Source organism: Erythranthe guttata, chromosome 2 (assembly GCF_056151865.1).
Source record: "Erythranthe guttata isolate IM_541 chromosome 2, IM_541, whole genome shotgun sequence".
In the NCBI taxonomy this organism is placed as follows: Eukaryota; Viridiplantae; Streptophyta; class Magnoliopsida; order Lamiales; family Phrymaceae; genus Erythranthe; species Erythranthe guttata.
The window spans coordinates 18,148,579-18,172,970 of record NC_142534.1 but is presented as its reverse complement, the minus strand read 5'-3'; the positions used below and the strand labels follow the sequence as shown (position 1 = coordinate 18,172,970).

Genomic DNA, 24,392 nt, shown 5'->3' with positions numbered 1-24,392 from the left:
AGGGTAGTGGGCCAGTGGCAAGCATAGATAGTAGGAAATATTTAAAATTGTTAAGTTGATTATAGTATTATTAATAATAAAATTAATAATAAATAAAAAAAAAAACAAAGACTTGGACTAGTATTTGATAGAGTTGGGTTGGATCCAGATCCAATACACACGCAACAACTTAGCGGTTCAAATTCAACACAGTTTTGGCATTAACCCCTCCCCCCAATCCTCTCTCTAATCTAAGAAAAAAAGAAAGAAAGAAAAAAAGAAAATCAAAGATGAACACGGAAGATCAAGAGCACTCTCACCTCCGGGCCGGGGGACGGCAGCACAATCAGAAAAGATTGACGGCAATGGCGGCATACAAGACATTGAGTACACCAAAGGGTTATTTGGTGCTGATAATCCTATCCTTCATCCTGGGTTACATAACCCACTCACAGACCCAGACCCAGACCCAGACCCAGACCCAGATTCCACCGGATGTAAGCGATTTATCCGAACACAACAAATTCCCTAGTAAGTGCAAACATCCAGTCCCCTCAAACCACGTCCGCCAAACAGTCCTTGACCGTGTCTTCAACGGCACTTCCCCTTTTCAAGGTTTCCCTCCTCCCCACATCACCTCCCTCCTCTGGGAGGATTGGGCCAAAGGCTGGGGATCCAACGCCCCCGTTTTCGAGCACCTCATCAATCAGGTCAGGCCCAGGGTCATCGTCGAAGTCGGCACTTTTCTCGGCGCATCTGCCACGCACATGGTCGGTTTGACTCGGAAACTCGGTCTCGACACTCAGATTATCTGCATCGACGACTTCCGTGGTTGGCCCGGCTACTACGACGAGGAGAAGAGCCTTAAAATGGTTAACGGTGACAGTTTGCTCATGTTCCAATTCATGCAGAACGTTGTCAAGGCAAACGCCACTGATTCAATCTTGTTTCTTCCCTTCTCTGCATCGACGGCGCTGAATGGACTCTGTGATTGGGGGGTGTACGGTGATCTTGTGGAGGTTGACGCTGCACATGATTTTCACTCAGCCTGGGTTGACATCAACAACGCCTACAAGATATTGAGGCCAGGTGGTGTTCTTTTCGGTCATGACTATGCCTGGGAAGGTGTTCGTTACGCTGTACATTCTTTTGCTCGACTCAATGGTTTCCAAGTCAAACTTGACGGAGAGCACTGGATTTTGTATTGATCCAATCATCTCATCATCCCATCTTCCGATCCCATGTTGTTTCAATTTATTTTCATCTTCTAATTAATGTTTTAATTTTAATTTCTCAAACACAGACAGACAGACACACGGATAGACAGACAGACAGAGAGATGAGTGATGACGACAATTATATTTTGCTCTGTTGGAATTTACTTTCATTCGAATATAATGGCTATTAATTCGGATGGCCTTTTTGTGGCAGATATTAATTAATTAATGATTTTCTTTTTCTTTCAAGTCTTGTGATCGCTGCTCTTTTGATGCTCTGTTCTATATATATGAATTATGATGATGTAATAATAATTTGATTTGTTACCAAAAGTAATCGATCAAATAAGACGACACACCAGTGGTAGTGTTTTAGGGGAAAATTAGCAAGTTGTTGATCATGTAGTATTGGCCTTTATAATTTGTAGACACAGCACACAAATGTAGTAGCTAGCGAGCTCAGTCATTGAATTAAGTACGATTAGGGCAGTACATTATTATACATAGATGAGGAGAAAATGTTAGAAGTAGTGAGAGTGTGTAATTAATTAATGGGGCTTTAATTTGTTGTTTGCATGACAGTTTGGGCTGGCCCAACAATGCTCTATACATACAACATCCCAGCCAGGCCGGCCTCCCTCAATAATTCTCAGCCGATTATATAATAGTATATAATAAGGTATGGGTGCAGTGTGTCTCGCAAGATAGAGGTGGGGTCTCATGGAAAACAACATCATTAATATTCCATCACATGCACTACCTAGAGATGCGACGGTGATAACTACCGGTTGGGTCTTCTGCTGGTACCTGTCATTTTTTGTATTTTATAATATATTTCCTTGTTGGGTTAACTTGTAGGATTTTTAGAAAAATATAAAAAATGACACAGTGGCAGCAGAAGACTCGGTCACCCGGTGTAGAGTCGAACAAGCCCTACCTAGCTACCCCATGATTATTAATATACTCCCTCACTTTATTTTTTTTTTGTTTATTTCATACTCTTTAATTTTGTTCTTTTAACATTTTTAAATACTACATATTAAGAAATTTTATTATATACGATTGAACTCAAGAAAAATCACACATACAAGAAAAGAGTAGATAATTATTTTTTGTCATCACAATGCATGCCAAATTATATTATGGCAGAATTAAGAGAACTGTTTGATGTAATAACATATATTAATAATCATGAACAAGGTCAAAGATTCCCCGGCCACTTGGATAAATACGCTTTCCCATTAACGTACGTACCCCACATTTGTCTGGATAACCACAAAAGTTTGTAACTAGTTATTGTGAACCACTCAATAATTCCAGCCAATAAATGGAGTGTACTAATTACAATAATTTATAAGAATTCGTAAGTTTTTAACTAGTTATTGTCAGCAAGGGGGAATCCATGGATCACATGCATAATATATATATATATTTTTGACATAAGACTGGTAATTGTTTAGTCAAAATATGAGAATCCATATATGAGTTAACACCTGCAATTAATTAAACTAGTCTAGAAAAATGAAAAGCCGTTTTATTCATGATGTATGTATGAATTATAATATCAAAAGGGCTTTTTATTATGCACTTAGTAATTGAGAAATAGTAGAAATGTAATGTAACATTAATAAAAAAATGTGGAAAAGAAAAAAGAAACAGAAGACGCCAGATGAATGAATATATGTTTGGTGGTACGTACGTAGGGTATAGTTTTGATTCATGATAATTTGAGAAGAAGAGGATTATATATTACGTCCACATGAATATGAATATATATTATATAATTGAGGCAGCAAATTAAAAGGAAAACATGCATTCAGGATATACTATTCCAAGTCATGAAATCATATATATTTTGATCCACAGAAAAAGAGGAAACGAGACACACACACACACACACACCTGAGCAGCTAGCTATGATATTTTGCATTATTCATCGATCCCCATCTTCAAGTGCTAGCTATATAGGAAATATATATATATATATATATATATATATATATATATATATATATATATATATATATATATATATATATATATATATATATATATATATATATATATATATATATATTCATCAGAAGTAATTCATCATGCATGCATCATGTGGAAATTGAACAATTTATTCATCAGCTGCAAATTAAAGGCCGATTCATGAAACTAGCTAGCTAGAAACTAATATATAATTTAAAACGTACAGTACAGACGATAATGGATGGATAATAATATAACTGATCGATCGATCATCATGCATAATAATGCATATTAATATTTGTGTACGTGATGATATATATATATATATATATATATATATATATATATATATATATATATATATATATATATATATATCCATGAATTAATTAAATAATTATAATCTATGAAGAAGAGCAGTTCTCAATGCATTCTCGGAAGTGAAGGGACCATCTGAAGGAAGAGTAACGACAACATCCTGAATCATTATATTGTTGACGCAAGACATGCTCGCGTGTTGTATTTCTAGTTTCAGATCACGTATCGCGTCCATCAAACGCGCCGACGGGTAGTTGCTCTTCTCCGACTGAACCCTAATCATCCCATCTACACCTACCATCTTCACTTCCACCAAGCTTGATGAACTAATAATTGGCTCATCATCATCATCAGTTTCTGTCTTGACAACTGATGATGATGATGATAATAGTTTGTTGACGTTGTTGGTTTGGAGGTCGTCGAGTCTTGATTTGAGCTCCTTTATGTAGGATACGGCGTCGGATAGAAGTGAAGCCTTGTCCATCCTAGAAACGTTGGGTACCACAGATCTGAGTGCGTAGAATCGGTGGTTCAGCTTCTCCCTCCTCTGCCTCTCCGCCTCCACGTGGTTCATCGTCGGCAGCGCGCCCGGGCCCCGAGGTCCTGCCGGCTTTCTTCCTCTCTTCTTGCCGCCGCTAATTATACCCGTAGTAGCTGCTGCAGTACTACTACTAGCCATAGGCGCTCTCTTTTTATTAATATTAGTATTAGTATTATTATCGGTGGTGGTGGTCGGGCAATCGGAATCTGAATCCATAATAATTTCGGGTTGAAAAGCAAAAGCAGGAAAAGTATGTTGGACTTGTTGGAGCAAAGTCCAGTTTTCATGAATAATAAGATGAGAAGCCAACTCAACAACACCACGGGGAGTAGCAGTAGGGATACAGACCATGGTTTGCATACCGTGTGCCTCCGCTTGTTTAGCACGTTCACAGTTATACAACTTTAGCTGATTCCCACCGGTCAACCAGACTAGAGATCCAGAGTTGAAGGCCTTACCCACAACACCACCACCATCAACGACGGAGATAGACTCATCAGCCATCTGTGACATCAAGTAGAACCACTCAGCATCTGACACCTCACCATGTTCATCAACTGCTAGTTTCTTTGTTGTTTCATTACTATAATTGGCGGTGCCTTGTTGAAAATAGCCGTCGCCCCAGTTAAGAACATTGGAAGTAGAAGAAGAACATGATTGCCAGAAAATGGCGTAGGACCAGAAATCTGTCTGAGTTTGGAGCAAGTGTTTGAGCTTTTTTTGGAGGACACTAATTGTCGGTGGTTGTCGTTCATCATTGGAACACATCATATTAACCGAATAAGATGAACTAGACTTTGAACACGAGCTGAGGATTAATTCATGATCCATATCTATATATATCTATATATGTTTCCACTTCGATCGATTGGATTGATAAAAGCACTTTATATATATATATATATGTTCGATCTGTGCTTGCCTATAAATACAGAGGGAATAATTAATGAGTGAGCTTTTTATAATTTATATATGGAGAAAAACAATTTCAAATAATTATTTCTATATGACTTTTCCTGGTCATATCATGTATATATTATAATATAATAGAGGGGCCCCATCTAGTAAATAATAAGTGATCATCACTAGGGTAGGGCTTTTATTTTTAATGGCCAATGAACTGAAAGCTAGCTAGTTTTTAGTTTTATAAGAGCATCTCTTATCGCTTTTACCATTTTTTCACTAAATCCTATTTTTTGTGGTGAAAAAATGGATTAATCTCTCATGGGTAGTACATCATTTTACCCTTCCACCATTTTTGGTGGAAAAATAGTGTTTTTTGTCTCCAATGGGGAATTTAGACCAAATATTAAAATAATAATATTTCACCATTTCAACACTTATAGGAAATGAGATTTGGTTTGGTCTCCCATGGAAGCTCAGCGTATATGCCCCAAAATTATAAATCTAATGTTGATCGTAATTTTATTATATTTTATTTCATAAATATTAATTATAGATCCAATGTTTAGTAATAAATTTTGTTTAACTATAATTTAAAAATTATGTTATCAATTTTAAAAATTACGTTTTCAATTTAAATGTCTCGTCATGTATTTTATCAATTAAAGTGTGTTTCGTCAATTATTCTATTGTTGCTTATTATATTTTATTAATAGCAATTAGCGTATTAGTTAAGTAAATAAATGAACTAATAAACATTGATACCAACAAAATATACAAATTAAGTAAAAATAAGCATATTATATTATTAGAATTAATATTTTGTTAATAATAAGAAATGTATTTATATTTTAAAAACTAATTTAATAATTAATACCAATGCATTTACGATAAATATGCTAATAAGTTGGTAATCGGGTGCAATTAGTTAAAATCGTCATTTTATATGGTACTTAATAAAATGGTGGTAATTACGGCAAATCATATTTTCACCTTTATATTTGGTAGGGAAAAGAGGATTTGGTGGAAAAAATAGGAAAATGGTGGACCGGTGGGAGATGAAAATTCATTCACCAAAAAATTGGGTGGAAAAATAGGATTTGAGTATTTGGTGATATGGGATTGACCACGGTGGGAGGCTAAAACCAAATCCCTATGGCTGTGTTTGGTAAGCTTTTGGGCTTCCATTTCCATTTTATTTTGGGGAAAGATGTTTTGGGAGAAGAATTTGAAAATTAAATAAAGTTTGTTTGTGTTTTGGGAGGAGACAATTTGTACTGTAGCAAGTCAAATCATGTCTGAAAGGTGTTGGAAAAAGGTATTTTGGAAGAAGAATTTAAAAGATAAAGTGATTTGATTTTGTATTTTAGTGAAGACAATTTTCACTGTAGCGGTCAAATCATGTTTGTTAGAGAGAGAAATATTTGAATTTGTTTTGGGGAAAGTTTTTGAAAATAGTGTAGAAAGATAATTTTCGTTTTGGGGAAAGTGTGGAAAGAATTCGAAAACCGTAACAAACATAGCCTATAATTTTAGGTGTAATGGTGATATAGGAATTTCGGATGGAAAGCTAAAAACACAGAAATTATGAAAAAATGACGTTATGGCTATAAACATTTGAAACGACAAGTTGACTTTCAAATATAATATCTTAGCGCAATATCCATTATTTTGCATTTTTTTGAATTAGAGGATATTTTTTTGCCAATACAATTAAATTATATGGAGGGTTAATTTTTTACCACCTATTACAATAAACACTTGTGAGTTGTGTGTTAAATTCAGTAAACCATGCATTGTCTTATTACAAAGGTAGAAATAATATCGATAAGGGTAAATTACACTCATGTTTGGTCAATTTATGAAAAAGTCCTTCTTATTTTGGATAATTACATTTACCTCTCGACTATGTTTTTTTTTTATTATACCTCCACTCTTATGATGTCAAATTCAATATAATCATCTAGATTTTGTGGAATGTGTTCTAGTTTGTACTCGTTTTGTGTAAAAATACAATTTTTGATGCACCACAATCTGCTATGTATATACAAGCCAAAAAATACATATTATGATCATCTTGCTTCAAAATGTGGAGTTCGAATGTGATAAAATATAATATGCCATGTAATCTCGAAGATTCCACTAAATTTGGAACCGCAGGGGTGAACGTGTAAGAAGATATATAGTTGAGAAGGGGGATTGTAACTCCTCCACGAGAGAGTTTTCATAATTTGACCATATAGTTGTGTTAATTTACCCCGTCGATAATAGATAATAGAATTTGAACTTGGATCAAATATAAGAGCGCATTATTTAATTTAGGTGTTGGGGTGGTTGATAATAAAATTGTGTGGACATAACTCATAAGTAGTACGTAAAATTAAAGTAGAGAGTGACGAGACGAGAAAATTAAAACAGGGAGGTGGAGGTGATTAATATAATATTGTATTGTTGTGGGAAGGTGGGGCAACCTACCACAGTACCACCCTTATATCCTTTAATTTGATTAATATATATATATATATATATATATATATATATATATATATATATATTGAAAATGTGTTGCACGTGACTAAATTTAATAAAATAGTAATAAAAGTCAATTTCATACGACACAAAAAAACTAGTCATCTGCGTGGATGGTATCGGGAAACGTCACGCATTGTCATTACGATATATATATATATATATATGGATAAGAGCATCCAAGTTGGCTCTCCAAACGTGTTTTTAGTGTCAGAATTTAGTGGCTTGGGTGCTGTAATTAATGGAACATAAATAGGCTCTTTATGCCTCTCTAAAATTTGAGATTTGTCAAGTGACTCTCCACATAAAGAAGCCACTTAACAGTGCATTGTGGACCATGTGATTTATTTATTATTTTCTTCATTTTTGCAACTCTTACTTTGTTTCTTTTTTATATATTTTTTTATTTATGTATATGAATGAAATCATTTATAGCCATTATTTTATAAATAAAAAATATGTATTACATCTATTGATTTCTATATATGATATATCCATTACACTACAAAACTGTAAATAAAAATGTGTATTATATCCATTGTAAATAAAAAATATTTGATTTCTTTTCTATTAAATCTATATTTATATTTTGCCTATAGTTGGAGAGGTCTTCCAATAAATTTATTCGGACTCATTTATAATATTTTATAATATTCATATTTATGTTACATGTAAATACAATTTATATATTTATAGAAATAGACAAAAATAAATAATTCACAACATGTGGGTCCCACATTTTGGGAGGAGTAGTGTTGATGCTCTACTCAAGAAATACCGACACAAATAAAAACTCACCTACTAACATCGATGATTGCTACAGTAAAAAAAAAAACTCAATTATTGCCATTGAAGACAGCAGTTCCACTCAACCATCAGTACTCACATGTCACCATGATTTTAACACGGAAATAATATATACACCTAACTTAACTATATATTTTTACTAAATATCGAATAATTCTTTTTAATAACAAAGGTTGGATTGGACAATGATCATGTGGGAGCCAATTTGGCAGATGGGCTGAGTTCAGACAAGGATCTTCATATTTGCTAGCCCACGAACGAAAGAATTAAGGAAACATTTAATCCAAATGAAACAAACATTAAACTATAGTTCATGTGCTGAATCTTAACCACTCTGAGTTAGGTTCATCGACCTACAACCAACCCCAATTAGTACTAGTACCACTTTCAGTACATGATTAATCATCTAACCACATTATTATTAACAAACACTTATTATCCTAATAAAAAAAACAATAATAATATTGATTTCTCAAAGGTAGTTGCATTTACTTGTGTAGTAGTAACCTGTCATCTTGTCTACTGATCAGTACTCCCTTCCTAGCAATTTACACAGCTCCGCCACCACCACCACCAGTCTTCTTGACAGTTATCTTACTGAGCTGGAAGACAGGATGCCTTCGTAGCTTTTGCATTCCTTTACGCAGACTTAAGCGGTTCAGTATTCCCTCTGCTTCCATCTTCTCATATTCGTCTTTGAAACTATGCCCTAATGTTCTTCTTTTGCGCTTCACAGGCGAACATGACGAAGATATACTACTAATACTTCCTCCTCCTCCGTATTTCTCTCCATTATTATTATTATTAGTGCTCAACCAATTAGACTTTTCCTCATTCTTTTCTTGCTCTAAACCACCTTCCTTACAAGAACATTCTTCATTTAGAACCACTTGAGCAGTGCTTGTCGTATTCATTGGCTCTGAGTTATCAATATTGCATTCATTAGCAGGCGATTCTTGTCTTTCTCGGAGGGTTTTCATTATCAGCGTCTTAAGAAAGTTCATCACTTGGACAGCGTGGATCAATGCCGTCAATGGATCTGCCATCTACATATACATATACATATTATTTAGTAACGTAAAAACTATAATGCATGCATGTTTTAATGATAATAATCAGTTAAAATAGAAACAAGAAGAAGAAGAAGAATTAATGAGGTACCTGAGTCATGTTGGGTGCAAAGACCATAGCAATGTTCCTGGCATTCATCTTGTTGTGGTGTTGGTGGTGAACTACATCTGCCATTAAATTGATTGCCCAGTCAAGTAATGCCCCTTCCGTTGGAGGTAGCAACTTTACAAGCACCATGCACTCTTCCTCTGTGTTGCAATGCATCACATCTTCTGGCCTCAAACAATCAAGGACCCCTGATGGAAGTTCTCTGAACCATGCCTGCATTCACATTTTCTTTTTTATTTATTACACAAACATTGTTTTGAAGAAATTCAATCAAAATAAGCAATGTCAACTTCATGCACCTTAATCAACCCCGATAAACAGTGGACATCAATTCCATGTGGCACAATTCCTTTATTCAGCTGCTTCCTCACATTTTCCTCTTGACTGTTCTCAGCATTGATCCTGAAAATTCCTTCTGCCTTCAACCGACACACGAAAAAACAAAATCAGCACATGCTTATAGTGTGTAGTAAAGAAAATGAAGATATCCAAACAAATAAGAATATAATAAATAAAAAATAACGAAAGGTGGCTTACTTGAAGGCCGCCTCCAGAATACAGACGGTTTTGCATCCTAAGAAGAATAGTTGGCACACTGTTTCCCCTGTGGTCGTACGAACACTGCATCGATTGTGCAGAAACTCCAAAAACGCTAGCACTGATCGGATCCAACAAAATAGCACACATAAGGGCAATGTCATCTTAAATCATAACAGAGAATACTGTTACATACATAAAATATTAATTTCAACAACTACGACTAATTAGATGATAGGGCATTTCTTCACCGTAAGAAACTAATGGGCTATCTGTTTTTCCAATCTGTCAAAACTGTTTTATGCATTCATATGGAAGGGTGAGAAATTCGTGTTTCAAATCATCGTTGCAACAATTTTAGCAATTTATAAGTTAGATAGACGTACCAGATTCAGATGATTGCATATCTAGAATTAAATTAAGCCCGACTAAAAGAGCAGGAAATCTTTCATTTTCTGAAAGAAGAAATGTAGCTAACTTTTGGGGTTCATAAACAGATACCCGAACGAATTTCCACAATCGGAGAAACAACAGGAATCCAGCTCAAAAGTTCAATAAGGATTACTAAATCAACGAAAATCTAAAAATTAGCTTATGAGAAATTGAAATTTGAGCAGCTATATATGACCGTATAATCATGTGAATGTGATTTATTGCTCATCCTTATCTCTAACATTGAGCTACAGTACAGTCCACAAGTTCCATTCAAGGAGAAATAAAGGGGCAGTATCATATTTTGGGAATGAAAATAGATAAGAGATTGAATTTCATTTTATTCGAAAAGAAAAAAAAAAAAAAAAAAAAAGAAAGAAAAGGTTGGAGATATGAACCTAGCGCTGGGGGGTTTAGGAGGGAGTTGAGGCTGAAACTCGACCGGCAAGCCCAAAAATCCATTAAAACGGTCGAAGGTGACGTGGGACACGTGGCGTACATCTGTTGGCGATCCAATATCAACATCGGACAATACGTTATCAGCCTCAACGCTGCACGTGACCAGCGACCTCCGTAACGCCGACGCCACAACCGCCAGAACGGAGAACTGCGGCTGGTTAATTTTAGTATTACGAGAATTAGGGCAGGGGGCTATGAAAGGCGTCGTAGCCGGATTTTCGGAGTCGTCGCTGTTGAAGTCGGCGAAATACCCCTGGTCCTCGTCGTCGTCGTCGTCTTCGTAAATAGAGGAGGGACTGTGAGGTGAAAAAGTGAGGGGCGGCGGCATTGAGTTGCAGTTGCGGAGTCCGAGAGAGCAGGACTTGGATCGGAAAAGGCTGCTCGACGCCATATATGGATCGGACTGAAACTGGATGACTGAATTGGGGGGAGATGGATTCAAATCATATAATTAATTATTAGGGTAATGATAAATTGCTACGAAAATGGGGAAGGGGAAGAGGAAGAATGATTTATGTATGTATGTATATGGGAAAATTGTTTGAAAACAAAAGGAGTATATTATTCAATCGGCAAATCTAGCTAGTAGTGTGTATAAATCCAAGTGTTTGTAGTGCAGCAGCCGAAGAAGAAGAAGTAGTGGTGGTGGTGGTGGTGGTGTTGGGCGGAGGAGGTATCAGAATGTGATGAGACGGTCAACCAGAGTTTGTAAGTTTCCGCCCTTTATTTCTGTGTACATACATGTTCTTCTTCCCTTTAATTTCCCCCATATATAACTCCCCATATTCAATCACTATTTTTTCTTCTTCTTCTTAATATCTTTTTAAGTATTTCCCAATACTTTTTATTTTTTTTAGCGTTACGAATCATGGTAGTTAATCTCGCGATATACCGCGATATATATCGCGATACGGTACGGTTCCAATCAAAACGATACAACTCGGGTTCTGTATCGCTTATTGATAAATACCGTCAAATATCGCGAGATATCGTACCGTATCGCCGTATCACGATACGATACGATATTTACGATATTAGTCAACAATTAAAAAAAAAAAGAAAAAAAGAAAAAAAAAAGGAAGAAATGCAATCAACTGCTCTGAAAAACGGTTTTGAATAAATTTTTTCAATATCCCAATCCTATTTCACACTTTTCTCTTCAAATTTCTTCACCAATCTTCATAATATCGCAACTCTAATTCAATATATATATGGATAGTTAAGGCCTTTTTACTGAGTTTTGCGATTGACGACGATGAATCGTTTAAAATTGGTAGATGAGGATGACTTAAGTGACATTGATCTTCAAAATTATGAGAGATCGAATATTTTAGAAATTAGTTATTTGAATTTGTACTTGGGCCCATTTGGCTAAGCTTCTTTTGAACAACTGATAAGATGTTTTAAGAGTTGATAAGTTGTTACATCTTACTTTTAAAAATATTTTTTTCAAGTGTTTGGATAGTGATCTTACAAATTATTTTTACTCATTATAAGATCTTAAATAAATAGGCGGGGTAAATATACTTTAAAAACAATTATTTGCTCTCCTCCAGTAGCTTATAATATTTTGAATTTTTAAGATCTTTAAAAAAAATTACCTAATACACTAGAATCGCTTATAAGCTCTTAAACATCTTATAAGTTATTGTTAACATCTTATAAGCCTAGCCAAACACCCTCTTAGATGATGTTATTTGATAAAATAATTATGATTTTTGTCATATTTTATAATATGATGTTGAAACTTGAGTTTATATTTATTTCGAAATAAATAGTTGTATTAAATTTTACATGTTTATAATATTTTTATAATATAGATATAAATTTTTTACTAATTTAATAGTTGGTTAAGTATCTTACGATACGATACGATAACGATACGGTACGAGATGTGGAGCAAAACGATACGAGATATTTTTACGATCCGATAACCATGTTACGAATATATATATATTTCCTATGCAAATTAATCCCACATAAATAATACACCACACCACATTGACCGCGCATTCTCATCTCATATATATTTTTTAGGGTCGATCCCTACCCTACTCCTTCCTCACACATAAGAAACCCATTTTTTGGAAAAATCAAATCAAATCAAATCTTTTCCGTTTTCAATTTCTACACAACATTTCTGTTTATCACTATATAAAATCTACAAAATACATTATTCCCACTCTTTTAAGCTGTTTATTATTCTCTATTGCCTTTTTTCTTTTTAAAGACAGCTAGCTACCCAGTCCTAGTCTTTTTTTTTTTTTTCCTTACATTTATCTTAAACAGTATCTTCTTTCAATTAAGCACTAATTAAATCAACAATATTACCTATTCTTATTATTTTTGTAAATATTGGATATGATGAATCATACAAGTTAATTTATGAAACTAAAACAATATTTCTTTCATTAATTAGGGTGGGTCTATAAGAAGCTATATACCCGGTCGAATGATAATGCACCATAGATCTACTATACAAACAACTATCCACTAAGGATACATATTCATAAGTGTATGTTATTATGTTTAGATTAATTGTGCATGATCACTCGACTTATTTCACCAAATCATTTGGATTAATTGTAATTTCATGTTTGAAATGAAAATTTGATGTGCAAACAACATTTCAATTCATTAAATTTCATATATAGCCACCTACTTTGCTTCCCCACTAAGCATCGTCAAGATTCCTGGCTTACTGATTGATGAATTAACTATTGTTGTTTTCTATATATTTTGTAATAAGCTACTCATAGTACGTAGTGCATTACATTCAAGAATATATACATATATAATTTTTTAAAATTACATGAGTTACTTTAATATATATGTAAAAGGAAAAAAAAAGACGTGGATAATAAAAGTGGGGCAGTTTTTTGGTGGTGTAAATCGAGAAAGCGATAGAAGGGAGAAAGGAAAGAGCCCACAAAGTTTGTGGAGCTGGACAAAGACAAAGATGCATATATATAATTAATTTTTTGATTAGGATGTGAATTAGTTTTACTGCTAGTTAATTGTGTGGGTTATATAATGTATATATATATATTGGTTGTCCAGCTCCAGCCTAATAATAATAGTCACAGTTAGGAGGGTGGTTGCGCCTCAAATGATACAGATCATGGATAGCTTTAATTAAACAAGTACGTACTTCTTAGTAGTGACGACGTTGGATATATTAATGCATCGGAGCCCAAAAATAAAATACTTGTGTATATATATAATATTCCTTAATGGCTTAATATATATAATGTATTATTGCTGTATATATAGATGGAGTACTACGTACTAATTAAGTGAAGAATGAGTGATGAAATAAAAACAAGTAGCTGAGTCTGAGTGAATGAAAGGTATGAATTAATATCTCCTTTATTTGTATTTATTTTGTACTGGATCTTATTTGGTTTTAATTAATTTGGACTGGTGAGGTTGGTCTATGTATATATATTCTGTTTATTTGTCATTTTCTTTTCAAATCTCTTTTTTTGTTTTTTGTTTAATAATCTGGACTGGGGAAGCTAGCTAATTAATATATATAATTAGGGGTAAGAGTCATGTGGGTTTTGTGGAGCAGACAATTGACTGGTCCTGTGTGAGAATATTTGGCAAGAAACGATTATTAACTCATCATGCGTGCATGTAGAAATATTCATCAAGTGATTGTGAAAATTAATTCTTAATTAATAAATTGTTTCCAGAGATAAATAATAATGGATATTATATATATATATATATTAGATAGCCACATTATATTGTTTGCGATGGATGGATGGATGGATCACGTGAGTAGCCACATGGTCTGTTCCTTTGATGGGCTTCGGCCGTCACTATCTCTATTCACTCCTTGGCTTCTAACCCTGTGACCACACTCATTTTTTTTTTTTTCTTTTTCCTTCTTCATCAACTCAAATTATTATTAATATTGCTTTTTGCTCATCAAATTAAATTATAAAATTTAGTTTGATGATTAAGTTTTATTTTCCTAGCTACGTACGTACTTGTGATTTATATCAAAGGCCGACAGGGTTTAGAGTAGAGAAAATTACATGATCATCAGTCTGAAACTCATGATTTAATTTACATCGTCAAATATGGCCCGGTGGGTCTTTTTAGTTTGAAGTATACATATATATATATATATATATATAATTATTTCTTGACTGACATTATTGTCTTACTTTATGCATACCGATCGATGTTTTATATATGTTGTTCAAAAATAATATTACATTGTGCAGCTAGGGCATACAATCTATAAAATTCAATCCGCACGTGCATGTTCTCCGATCCGAGGATCAGTATGAAAATTGCATTCAACATAGTCTGATCAAATATATATACATCATCATGCATATTATTATTAGGTAATTAATGAAACTCCTACAAGTGTACGTATATAGTAGCTGGTTGGCTGTGTATTTTATATTTATATATGTATATATATATTAACTAACTATGTAGTAAGTATTAAGAAGCTGAGATGAGAGATTCGGGGCCGGCCGGTGTGCAAAAGACAAAGTAAATACTGATATATATATATATGCAGGATATCGAGTAGCTGCTATACCTAATAATCCCTCTGTATGTACCAACTACCAATAACTGAAACTTAATTTATATATCTCAACCATCCCATGAGTTGATCAATCATTTCATACCAAACAATTATCGGTGTAGTTAATATTATTGTATATGCTGGTGGTGATGTGGACATTTTTCATCGATCACATATACATGATACATCGGATATATATAATTACTACAACTCCTACCTTAGCTTCCATTGTCGGAATTTAATTTAATGATGACTACCAGCTGCTTCAAAACTTCAAAGTTCATACAAAGCTAGCTTTTGCAGAAATATATTCACGAGCCACGACGACTACACGCTTTGCAAATTAGTAATTAACATACAATTACTAAACGATGTATGGATAACTAATTGTAAGCAAAAAAAAAAAAAAAAAACAGGGTAAAAATCATATCAAATCATGCTAAAAGGAAATGCTTATGCATCAATCAACTGTTGTGGTAATTAAGTACGTAATTGGTTTGAAGCCACTCAAAGAAATGCACCAGAATGCATGGCAATTATATATGGATCGGGAGATAGTAATTAAATGAACACCAAGTGCCTGTGATGAAAATTAAACAAAAAATTATAGCAAAATTTTGAACTAAAGATAATAATAATTAAATGAAAAAGGGCAAGAGAAAAAACATGGGCCGAGTCGTGCAACTTAAAATGGGCCTGTGTTTTTTATGTAATGCAGGAATATATCCTATTCGTTGACTAAAATTGTATTGGGTATTTATTTATTTAATATATGCATGGTTGAAGGCCCATAGTATACTAATCACAAAATTTGAAAGGTGGCATGGTTGAAGGCCCATTCAAATTTTATAACCTTCATTAAACATATTTATGTTTTTCCATTAAAGAAAATGAGGTTATGACATACCTTAATAGACCGATTCTTCATTTTTCAAATAAGATTTTATAATAACAAACTCTTGATTTTTTTTTATTAAAAATGGAATCATGAAACTCTTGAAAGTTGAAACGGAGACACAAATATTAATAGGCAATTAATATTTAATACCTCATAAATGATTTGGTACCAGATTTTGCATCACCCTAAAACCCATTAAAACTCATATCCTATTCCTAATTTCCTATTATATTTCAAATTTTGACCACTTCCTTCCTTCTTCCAGCAACTCTTAACATTTCATATACTAAATTATTCTAATAAACTCTAATACACACACACCCACACACACACAATGTATAAAAGTCGAGAATTTGTTTCAAATTTAATCAATTACTATATTTTATACCTCCACTCCAGTCTCTTCCCATTCCCACATTAATCAATCCATCCTTTATCATTTCCTTAAATAATTAATCACATGCTTTTTCACCTTTTTTTTTTTTTCAATTTATATAATATAAAATCTTATTGGCTTTTCTATTTCCAATTTTGTTTTTTAATATCGTTTTGTTGCCGTAACACATCCCCGAATTTTGGGTTTACATAAATCTACATCTAAACAAAATACATATCCATGTACACTAGCGACATCGACAAAGAAAGTTTAAGAAATAAAATAATATATATATATATATACAGCCACTGTTAATCGGGAAGAGAGAGAGAGAGAGAGGAGAGAGAGAGAGAGGGGGCGCTATTGAGTTGACATACTCTGCTGATGGGTCAGTGTTACGGTAAGACGATCCCCACCGGAGACAACGATGACTACGCCGCCACCACCATCACCACCACCGCTCACTCCGATGGGGATGATCGCTCATCTGAGATTCCGCCCTCTAACGTGAAGAACACCCCGTCGAGATCCTCTGCCGCAAACAGCCCTTGGCCTAGTCCGTATCCCTTTGGAGGCGGGGGTGGAACCCCGGGTGGGGTTTCTCCTTCTCCGGCGAGGTCGACGCCTAGGAGATTTTTTAAGAAACCATTTCCTCCGCCGTCGCCGGCGAAGCATATTAGGGCGTCTCTGAGAAAGTTGGGGCAAAGGAAGAAAACGCCTCGAGAGGGTCCCATTCCGGAGGATGCAGCTGCTGCAGTGGAGGAAGAGGCGGAACAGCAGCAGCATCATCACGCGCTTGATAAGAATTTTGGGTATAACAAGAACTTCGGAGCTAAGTACGAGCTTGGGAAAGAGGTGGGTAGAGGGCATTTTGGTCATACTTGCTATGCTAAAGGCCGAAAGGGGGAGCTTAAGGACATGCCTCTTGCCGTCAAAATCATCTCCAAAGCTAAGGTTTTATTACTTACTTACTTCTATAAACAAATCTCTCTTTTTATCCTCTGCATTTCTCAACAGCTAATGTTTTCTTCTTTCCTTTCCTTTTCTTTTTATTCTGTATGTGCTTATTTTAATTACTTACTGGCAATTGGTATATCTTTTAAAGGGTGGACTCTAGAAACAGAAGCAAATGTGTGAATGTGGTATAAAATAAGAAACCATCATTAAGTAGATATTAAGGAGTGGGGTTCAAATTTGCAGAGGATGGATCTCGAAAGCTTTGACGGAATTAATTTTTCAACTAGTAATTTGATGTTGGGAGAACTACTCTTACCGTGTTTGAGGCTTCCAACTACACCGGGACTACCATTTTTCGTAGTTTCTGTATAAGAATAACGCGTGTTACTTGACTTTAGTTTAATTAGCCAAATGGCTCTGACACATTGAATTGCATGTGCTTTCAGAACCCAATCGCTCCAGTGAACAGTCTTGATAGCTTAGCCGGCAGGGAAACTTAACTGAAGTAAGATGGATATATGTTGATTTTGTGTATCTTTCAGATAGAGGAAAATAAATGTGCTAGAAATGATCAGTGAAATTTGAAAGAAACATCTTGGATTTGATTCTTATTTAGATAGGTTAATAATGGGTGTTAATTGCTGGTTTTGTCCACGTGGTGGATGCTCGTCTATGGCTCGTGTGTGTTGAAACCAATTGGTTTTAGGTACCGCCTGAGGTTCTACACGTTTCAAGGTTCTGCTCCTTAATGTATGTATAAGCACTTAATTGTCAATTAGCATAACGTCAATCTCTCAGGAGTTGAAACTGAAACTAGAAATTGTTGGATAATTAAAGATTGGAATGCATTCATATTCATTAGTATGCAGCAAAATTAGCAAATATATATGGTTATCCTGATTCCATCCATGTGCACTTGTTTCTGAATGCCCTCGAGTGGATCTTAAATCTTCAAAAATATTTGCTTATTATAGTTTCAATTGATATCCGCATAAAAATAAATTTCAACACGACACCGAATCACACAATGCCTATATACATTTCTTTGATTATCTTTGATATAGTAAATAGAGAACGAATGGTGTGAACCAGAGTATGTGGTATCCATGGTATGCCACCAAATGGTCGAGCTCATTACTCTGAAATGTTTACTTGTTTTACTGAGATGGTAGTGACTGGTTTTTGACTTTCAATATTTCTTTACCGGTGAGAGCAGTGAATCTTATGGATAATGGTCACATCATCCAAGACTTAAAGTGTATCGTGTTTATGTGATGAGTAAAGGTTCCCAGGGTAGTATGGTAAAAATGAACTGAAAAGAACTATAGGACTTCAGAAATTGTTTCTTCTTATCTATTCCTTGCTGATGAATTCACAATTTTCCTTTCTTATTCTTATATCTATATATAAATTATGATAACATGAGACTGGATATATAGCTGATCAAGCTTCTTGTTGACAGATGTCTACCGCGATAGCTATTGAAGATGTTCGCAGAGAAGTGAAAATTTTGAAAGCTCTTGCGGGCCATAAGCATCTTGTTAGATTTTATGATGCTTGTGAGGATGCCAATAACGCGTACATAATAATGGAGTACGTATTTCATTGTCTTTTGAATTCCTCTTTAGGATTTGAGATTTAAAATTGTGGTACATAGTTGATCTAAAGGTGTTTTTTTTTTTCTGAAAAAAATGTGCTACGAGCCTTTGAGCTAATTTTGAGTAAAATATGGTTGTGCTATTATCTCTCTGTTCCTTCTCTCGCAGATTATGTGAAGGTGGGGAACTGCTGGACAAAATATTGTCAAAGTAAGTAATGATGTTTTTTCTCTTACACCAAAGTGTCTTCCTACATTATACTAAAGAGGAGAGGCAGAACAAAAATTGTTCTTCTTCTAATTATAATCCATCGATTTGATGGATGCAACAAAACTTATAGTGGTTTATTCATTTCAGAGGTGGTAGATACATGGAAGATGAAGCAAAACTTATTGTTGTTCAAATTCTTAGTGTTGTTTCATTTTGTCATCTTCAAGGTGTTGTCCACCGCGACTTAAAACCTGAGGTATATATATATATATATATATAGAGAGAGAGAGAGTTTATTCTCCAACCAATTTGCTAGATCTCTTAAATGACAAATTTAACTTCCTTGTCTTGGTATTGGTGCTAATTGCAATTCACAGAATTTTCTATTCACCTCTAGAAGTGAAGATGCTGATATGAAGCTTATTGATTTTGGTCTTTCTGACTTCATCAGACCAGGTAATTATTTCAAAGTTAAGAGCTATGTTTTTTTCTTTTTTTTTTCTTTCTGTCTTTGTCTGATGCTTCAGGTCAAAAGCTTCACTCTTACAAAAATGAAAATAAAAAGTCAAAAGTTTCACATTACTGGATTTCATTGTAAACCCAAAGATTTGCTTCTGTTGTGCTATCATTAATAGCATACTTGTTTTTGAGACTGGGAATGCCGAGAGTTGAAAAATACACGCAAGTTACATTTTGCTGTTTCTTAGTGAATCACTTGCCCCTTATAGCCTAAGTATTGAAACTAAATTGCAAAGTTTACTGATATTTTCTTGATGGCTCTTGAGTTTTTCTTAAATACTACATATGATGGCCTTTTCAATAGGTTAGTGGCTGTATTTACATTTTAATATTTTATCACTGGAAGTTTTCATACCTTCTGCATGGCATCTAAAACTAATTCTCTTTTGTTGTTCTTTGAAAATATCCAGTATAAATTCTATTTGTTTATATATTCTTTGTGTAGTCCAGTTATGTGAATTTTACAAATTTGATGTATGATGCATTCTGCTATTTCTTCCAAATCACTTTGTTCATTTAAAAACTCAAGCTGTCCACCTATGTGAAATCATACCGTTGTCAAATATTTCTTGTTTAACAATTTATGAAGTGGATATGACCAAATATGTCAAATATTTCTGCAGATGAAAGACTAAATGATATTGTTGGAAGTGCATATTACGTAGCACCAGAAGTTCTGCACAGGTCTTACAGTGTGGAGGCTGATATTTGGAGTATTGGTGTTATTACATATATTTTGCTATGTGGAAGCAGACCATTCTGGGCAAGGACAGAGTCGGGAATATTCCGTGCAGTTTTGAGAGCTGACCCCAACTTTGAGGACACGCCTTGGCCATCTGTCTCACCGCATGCCAAAGACTTTGTTAAACGACTTCTAAACAAGGACTATCGGAAAAGAATGACTGCTGCTCAAGCTTTGAGTTAGTTACCTGCTTCCATAAAATTGCATTTTCTTGACCTTTCGATGGTAATAAACTGAACATATCTTTGCAAATACAGCACATCCATGGTTGCGGAGTGAGAGTCATCCTATTCCATTAGACATACTGGTCTATAAGTTGGTTAAGTCGTATCTACATGCTACCCCTTTCAAACGCGCAGCACTAAAGGTATGCATATACACATACATTACATATACACATACATGTATATATATACTCTTTTGCTTATAATAAGATTGAACTAGTCTTTATGCTGGCTGCATTTCATTCTTCTTTGTATTCTGCACTCATGTCGCTTTATCTAGATTCTATTGATGTTGAAATTAGTTGTATTTTGTTATGTTTCAGCATATTTTGATGGAATTTTAATTTCTGTTTTACAAATTATTTTTCAGATGAACCTAGTTTAACTCTGTGTCCTTTGAGAAACAAATTTTTTTTTCACAAGGACTGTGTACTTGACTACTATATTGGCCTCTGCTATTGTCCACTAAAATTGTCAATTCATTCCATAAATGGTTTTCAATTTGCTGAACTACGTCAGCTACTACACTTTCGATCTCCCTTCTCTCACTTTAGTATATATATGTATATATATTAGTTCCAATAAAGTTATGTGATGATAACATATTCTGTTTTTCATTCTCTCGAAATACTGTCCCTTGTCATCCCTAGCTGACATCATTATTACATTCAACTAACTGATACTTGACTCCAATTCTGTTTCTAAAAAAATGGCTTTCAATTTCAGTCTAAGAGTGTATGGCTTGGAGAACCCGATCTCAGTTTTTAAGGAAAAGTTAAATTGTATGAGTTAACACATAATCTTCATGAATAAGTACAAGTTGCGGTTTTCTTTTTTTATTTTTTTATTTATTTTTTATTATTATTCATAACCTCCATTATGAGATATTTTTGCTTGTAAATCGGCTTTAGTTTTATCGGTTCATAGTTGCATAAAATTGATTAGTTATTATAGTTGTGAAATCAGATAACAACTCATTTGATTTACTTATATTGTGGTAGGCTCTTTCAAAAGCTCTGAGTGAGGATGAATTGGTTTATCTTAGAGCTCAATTCATGCTTCTGGAACCTAGCGAGGATGGACGAGTCTCTCTCGAGCACTTCAGAAAGGTAAAACTGAATCATACAGTTCATGCGATTGCTGATTTTGGTGCACATAAATTTATACCATCTACTGCTTTACTCTATCCGTAGTATGTTGCTTGAAAATCAAACTGGTTACTTATGTCACGGGAGTTTACAAAATTGCCATTTTTCCAATTCATTTTATGTTTAACGAGATCGAAATAGAGAAAAATGAAAAAGATAGTGCCATGTGAAAAAGATGTGATTTTGTTAGAGGATGATACAAAGTTGATATTGCAGGCCCTTGCGAGGAATGCTACTGATGCTATGAAGGTGTCTAGGGTCCCCGATATTCTACATGCGGTCAGCTCATCCACTTCTTTTAAGAATTATTTTAGAAAGAAAAAAAAAAGGCCCTTACACTGCGACACATACCACTAATAAGGTAATTCTTGTGTTACGCAGATGGCACCATTATCTTATAGAAAAATGGACTTTGAAGAGTTCTGCGCAGCTGCAATTAGCACTTATCAATTGGAGGCTCATGAAAATTGGGAGCAAATTGCATCCACAGCTTTTGACCATTTTGAGCAAGAGGGTAACCGAGTAATATCGGTTGAGGAATTGGCTCGGGTATCTATCTATCTCTCTCTCTCTCTCTCTCTTCAGAAATGAAAGCCTTCCGAAATATGATCGTAATTATTGATAATATAACGTTGTACGGGGTTTATTATTGTGCAGGAGTTGAATGTGGGGACAACTGCTCATTCTATGCTCAGAGATTGGTTGAGGACCAATGGCAAACTCAGTTTACTGGGCTATACCAAATTCTTACATGGTTTGACGCTTCGGAGCTCAAACATGAGACAGAACTAGCCCCCCCTTTTTTTTAAACAAAAATTAATTCAGAGCTAAATATGCATTTGATGGATGAGTCGGTGATAGAGATTTAAAAATTGATATACATTTTGGAGGAACCTTTTCCCTATAGAGAGAGAAAGAGAGAGAGAGAGGATTGAGGGAAAGAAAATTGATGTACAAATGTAGTATTATTCTGAGTCGACTCAAACATTGTTACATATATATCCACCGGTTTTGTTGTTTCACATTCAACTTGATCATGTATAATAGTATCATCCATCTTGTTACTGGTGACTGAGGAGTAGCTCTTTACTTTGTTGTCAATACGAACTGCTCTTTTCAAGAATCATTTTCAATCACGAAAAATTGATCTATCTACTAGAGGAATATATATATTTGTACGTTCAGCGCGCAGGGCCAACTCCAATGATTAATTAGCAATCGATCTCCCTGTACTTAACAATGGTAGTGATGCATTTCAATGAACATAAACGTCAACGGGGGATGACTAATAAGTTGTAGTTTAATTTGGCTGAAAATGTTAGGGTTTACACAAAATCAAACTAGCTAACTAGAATGAAGCTATCGCAAGTAGAGAACATATATATAAAAGAATAGTTGGAAGCAAGCAAGCGTAAGACCTTCAATTTAACATTAATCATGGATTCATATTCAATTGATTGAATGTGCCAATCCACCATGCATACTTGTATATATCAATATCAATATATATGATATATGATAGTAAAAAGAAAAAAAACCCAGATCTTGGCAACATAGATATATCATCAGTCACTAGGTTAGGTTGGGGGTTTAGAGTATTGAAAAAAAACAAGGATATGAAGTTGCAAAACTTGAAAATCCGATCTCATGAATATATATACGTATTTGATACTAAAAGGACATCATAATTACCCCAAAAGAAAACTTGTATCCAAGGATTAAAAATTAAAAATTAAAAAAAGGGGAAAAAAGGGAATCACCTGACACGAAACACCATCATAACCTGCAAGAAAAAAAACAGAAATGAAAAGGGTTGCAATCATGAAAAAAAGTCAAGATCCCTTCTTAATCATTACACCAATCAAACTGAAAAAAAAAATATGTAGATATATATGAATTGTGGGCTGAAGAAATTCTGTAGAGAATAGAATAAATATATACACACATTATAATTAGACATAGGGGAAGTAGAATTATAGATGAGGAAGAAAGTGATGATCTAAATCTCGAGCATGAATGGAGAGGAGCAGAAATTGGGGGGAATGAAGCCTGGTCCGACGACGACGACGACGACGATTCGTATTATCATCATCATCAATAATATTAATTAGATCTATACATTTCTTAATTTCTTCAACCACACCAAAAAAAAGAAAAAGAAAAAAACATATATAAGATCAATATTAATATATCAACAGTCGGTCCTCGAGCCGGACAACATTCCCCTCAAAAAAATATGCTCCCCCATTTTTTCCATACTTAATAATTTGATCTTCATTTTCTCCAT

At 34.4% G+C, this 24,392-nt stretch overlaps 4 protein-coding genes and 1 long non-coding RNA gene across 5 annotated transcripts; 2 read left to right on the top strand and 3 right to left on the bottom strand.

Moving 5' to 3' along the window:
- Nucleotides 1-58: 58 nt before the first annotated feature.
- LOC105963946 (uncharacterized) lies at nt 59-1,445 on the top strand. Its single transcript, XM_012988443.2, has one exon. It carries the CDS (start codon nt 270-272, stop codon nt 1,185-1,187), a length of 918 nt encoding a protein of 305 aa, XP_012843897.2. The 5' UTR covers nt 59-269; the 3' UTR covers nt 1,188-1,445.
- A 1,905-nt stretch (nt 1,446-3,350) lies between these two features.
- Nucleotides 3,351-4,936, bottom strand: LOC105963945 (basic helix-loop-helix (bHLH) DNA-binding superfamily protein). The gene has a single exon (XM_012988441.2). The coding sequence runs from the start codon at nt 4,861-4,863 to the stop codon at nt 3,571-3,573; it is 1,293 nt and encodes a 430-aa protein (XP_012843895.2). The 5' UTR covers nt 4,864-4,936; the 3' UTR covers nt 3,351-3,570.
- A 3,595-nt stretch (nt 4,937-8,531) lies between these two features.
- On the bottom strand, nt 8,532-11,724 carry LOC105963944 (rho GTPase-activating protein 2). Its single transcript, XM_012988440.2, has 5 exons — nt 10,818-11,724; nt 9,988-10,108; nt 9,750-9,869; nt 9,433-9,663; nt 8,532-9,317 (listed from the first exon to the last, which is right to left on the bottom strand). Exons 1-5 carry the CDS (start codon nt 11,267-11,269, stop codon nt 8,820-8,822), a joined length of 1,422 nt encoding a protein of 473 aa, XP_012843894.2. The 5' UTR covers nt 11,270-11,724; the 3' UTR covers nt 8,532-8,819.
- Nucleotides 11,725-16,664: 4,940 nt separating this feature from the next.
- On the top strand, nt 16,665-23,127 carry CRK3 (CDPK-related kinase 3). Its single transcript, XM_088814831.1, has 11 exons — nt 16,665-17,661; nt 19,127-19,257; nt 19,431-19,472; nt 19,620-19,728; nt 19,850-19,928; nt 20,615-20,911; nt 20,991-21,100; nt 21,959-22,066; nt 22,322-22,384; nt 22,487-22,654; nt 22,763-23,127. Exons 1-11 carry the CDS (start codon nt 17,092-17,094, stop codon nt 22,895-22,897), a joined length of 1,812 nt encoding a protein of 603 aa, XP_088670957.1. The 5' UTR covers nt 16,665-17,091; the 3' UTR covers nt 22,898-23,127.
- A 4-nt stretch (nt 23,128-23,131) lies between these two features.
- Nucleotides 23,132-24,392, bottom strand: LOC105963948 (uncharacterized). The gene is made up of 3 exons (XR_016030042.1): nt 24,051-24,392; nt 23,866-23,971; nt 23,132-23,332 (listed from the first exon to the last, which is right to left on the bottom strand). It is a non-coding gene; the product is annotated as an uncharacterized LOC105963948 (long non-coding RNA).